The 3,186-nt window shown below is 40.9% G+C and overlaps 1 protein-coding gene across 1 annotated transcript; it reads left to right on the forward strand.

Moving 5' to 3' along the window:
- The first annotated feature begins 1,734 nt into the window (after positions 1-1,734).
- Positions 1,735-2,974, forward strand: LOC128127914 (uncharacterized). Its single transcript, XM_052766657.1, has 2 exons — positions 1,735-2,090; positions 2,626-2,974. Exons 1-2 carry the CDS (start codon positions 1,735-1,737, stop codon positions 2,972-2,974), a joined length of 705 nt encoding a protein of 234 aa, XP_052622617.1.
- The last annotated feature ends 212 nt before the right edge of the window (positions 2,975-3,186 follow it).

Below are 3,186 nucleotides of genomic sequence, written 5' to 3' on the forward strand. Positions count from 1 at the left end.
CAAAGATCCTGGAATGTTCACGGTTCCTTGCAAGATTGGAGATGTCGCTTTTAGTAGTGCTATGCTTGACCTTGGTGCCTTTATCAATGTCATGCCCTATTCAGTGTATGACTCATTGAATGTCGGACCCTTAAGTGAAACCGGTGTCATAATCTCTCTTGCGGATAAATCAAGTGTCTTTCCTACATGTGTTTTGGAAGATGTCCTAGTGCAAGTGAACCAACTGGTCTTCCCGGCGGACTTCTATGTGATTGATCTAGATGAGCAAGTGTCCTCCAAATCGGCTCTAATCTTGCTTGGGAGACCGTTTTTGAAGACGGCTAGGACGAAGATCGATGTGTATGCGGGAAGTTTGACAATGGAGTTTCATGGTGAAACAATAAGTTTTAATATTTATGATGCCATGACATATCCTAGTGATGTTTCATCTGTGTACTTTATTGATGTTGTTGAGCCAATTACTCAAGAATTGTTTGAGTTATCTAACGGTGATATTTTGGAGATGATCTTAAGCAAAGGATTCTATTTTGGGAAGTTAGCTGAGCAATTAAAGGTTTATTCTTTGGATCCAGAAGTTGAGAAATTGGTAAATAAAATAGAGATGAAGAAATCCACAAGATTAGATGTCAAAAAAAGTTGAATTGCCCCCAAATCATAAAAAATTGCCTCTATCCCTTGTTCAACCATCGGAATTGGAATTGAAGGTCCTACATCAACACTTGAAGTATGCTTACTTAGGCAAAAATGAGACTCTTCCGGTTATCATCTCGACTCATCTAACCGAATTTGAAGAAGAGAAATTCCTTAAAGTGTTGAAGGAACACAAGGAAGCCATGGGTTGGATGATTGGGGATATCAAGGGATTGAGCTCCTCCACTTGTATGCACATGATCTTGATGGAGGATGAATGCAAGCCGAGTCGGGATGTGCAAAGAAGATTGAACCCGCCTATGATGGAGGTTGTGAAGAAATAGATATTAAAGCTTCTTGATGCAGGGATGATCTATCCAATCTCGGATAGCAAATGGGTGAGCCCGTTGCAAGTCGTTCCAAAGAAGACAGGAATCACGGTAGTCGAGAACAACAAAGGTATGATGGTCCCCACCCGCGTACAAAACGGGTGGAGAGTATGTATTGACTACCGCAAACTCAATGCAAGCATAAAAAAAGATCATTTTCCATTACCTTTCATCGACCAAATGTTAGAAAGGTTGGCCGGGAAATCTTATTATTGTTGTCTCGACGGGTATTCCGGTTTTCACCAAATCCTGGTGGCACCGGAAGACCAAGAAAAGACAACATTTACATGTCCATTAGGCACTTTTGCATACCGGAGAATGTCATTTGGATTGTGTAACGCCCCGGCCACTTTCCAACGTTGTATGGTTAGTATTTTTTCAGAATATGTTGAAAACATAATTGAGGTTTTTATGGATGATTTCACGGTATACGGGAACTCGTTTCAAGAATGTTTGACCAATCTCACCAAAATTTTAAAAATATGCATTGAAATGAATTTGGTTCTAAATATTGAGAAATGTCATTTCATGGTGAGTCAAGGTCTCATTTTGGGTCGCATTGTGTCTAAAAAAGGAATTAAGGTAGATAAGGCCAAGATCAATGTTATTCAAAGCTTACCTTACCCGACTTATGTTCGGGAAGTTCGTTCTTTTTTGGGCCATGCAGGCTTCTACAAACGATTCATCAAGGACTTTTCAAAAGATAACAAGACCAATGTGCCAACTCTTGCAAAATGATGTTGATTTTGAGTTCAATGAGGCATGCAAAGAAGCCTTTGACAAGATCAAAGAGTTACTTACATCCACTCCTATCATACAAGCTCCAAATTGGGATCTCCCCTTCGAGATCATGTGTGATGCAAGCAATTATGATGTTGGCGCCGTTTTGGGTCAAAAGAATGGAAAAGTCTCCCATGTGAGCTACTATGCATCCAGGACACTAGACAATGCTCAAAGCAACTACTCTACCACAGAGAAGGAGCTATTGACCATAGTGTTCGCTGTGGAGAAGTTTCGACAATATCTACTTGGCACCAAAGTTATAGTGTATTTGGATCATGCGGATCTCAAGTACTTGATAACAAAGAAAGATGCAAAGCCAAGACTCATCTGGTGGATCTTATTATTGCTAGAATTTGATTTGGAAATCTGGGATAAGAGTGGATGCGAGAACCTTATTTCCGATCATCTAAGCCGGATCACTTCAAATGAAACTCCTCTCCCGTTGTGGGACGATTTTCCGAATGAGCATCTCTTTTCCCTTACTCAATCTACCCCTTGGTATGCCGATATCGTTAACTTTTTGGTCATGAAAAGGTATCCCGACACATTCACACGTGCTCAAAAAGATAAATTGAAAAGTGATGCAAAATACTATGTGTGGGATGAACCTTATTTGTGGAAACATTGTCCTGATCAAATCATTAGGCGATGTGTGCCCCAACAAGAACATCTATCCATTTTACAATTTTGTCATGCAGTTGCTTGTGAGGGACACTTCTGACCTAGTCGGACCTTGAGAAAGGTCATTGAGTGTGGACTATTTTGGCCAACCATGTCACGCGATTGTTACTTGTTTTGCAAAAGATGTGAACGGTGCCAAAAGACGGGGAGCATTTCACAAAGGAACCAAATGCCCCAAAATCCAATCCTTGTTTGTGAAATTTTTTGACGTATGGGGGATTGATTTTATGGGCCCATTTCCCGTCTCATTTGGCAATGTTTACATCTTACTTGCGGTTGACTATGTCTCAAAATGGGTTGAGGCCAAAGCCACAAGATCGGATGATGCCAAAAAGGTTATTGAGTTTTTGAAGTCTAATATCTTTGTGAGGTTTAGTGTGCCTAGGGCATTGATCAGTGATCGAGGGACGCATTTCTGCAACAAGATGATGGAAGCTTTGTTGAGAAAGTACAATGTGACTCATCGTGTCTCTACCGCCTACCACCCTTAAACTAACGGTCAAGCGGAGGTTTTGAATCATGAAGTGAAGAGCATTCTTGAGAAAACAGTGAATCCGACAAGAAAGGATTGGAGTTTAAGGCTTGATGATGCCTTATGGGCCTACTGGACTACTTACAAAACCCTGATAGGCATGTCTCCACTTAGATTGGTTTTTTGAAAGCCATGTCATCTTCCCGTCGAATTAGAGCACCGTGCATTTTG

This window comes from Lactuca sativa, chromosome 8 (genome assembly GCF_002870075.4).
Source record: "Lactuca sativa cultivar Salinas chromosome 8, Lsat_Salinas_v11, whole genome shotgun sequence".
Taxonomy (NCBI): Eukaryota; Viridiplantae; Streptophyta; class Magnoliopsida; order Asterales; family Asteraceae; genus Lactuca; species Lactuca sativa.

Coding starts and splice junctions, on each gene's coding strand:
- LOC128127914 (XM_052766657.1), top strand. CDS start 1,735: ATGTGCCAACTCTTGCAAAATGATGTTGATTTTGAGTTCAATGAGGCA. Junction 2,091..2,625: donor TTGGATCATGCGGATCTCAA/GTACTTGATAAC, acceptor CGGTGCCAAAAG/ACGGGGAGCATTTCACAAAG.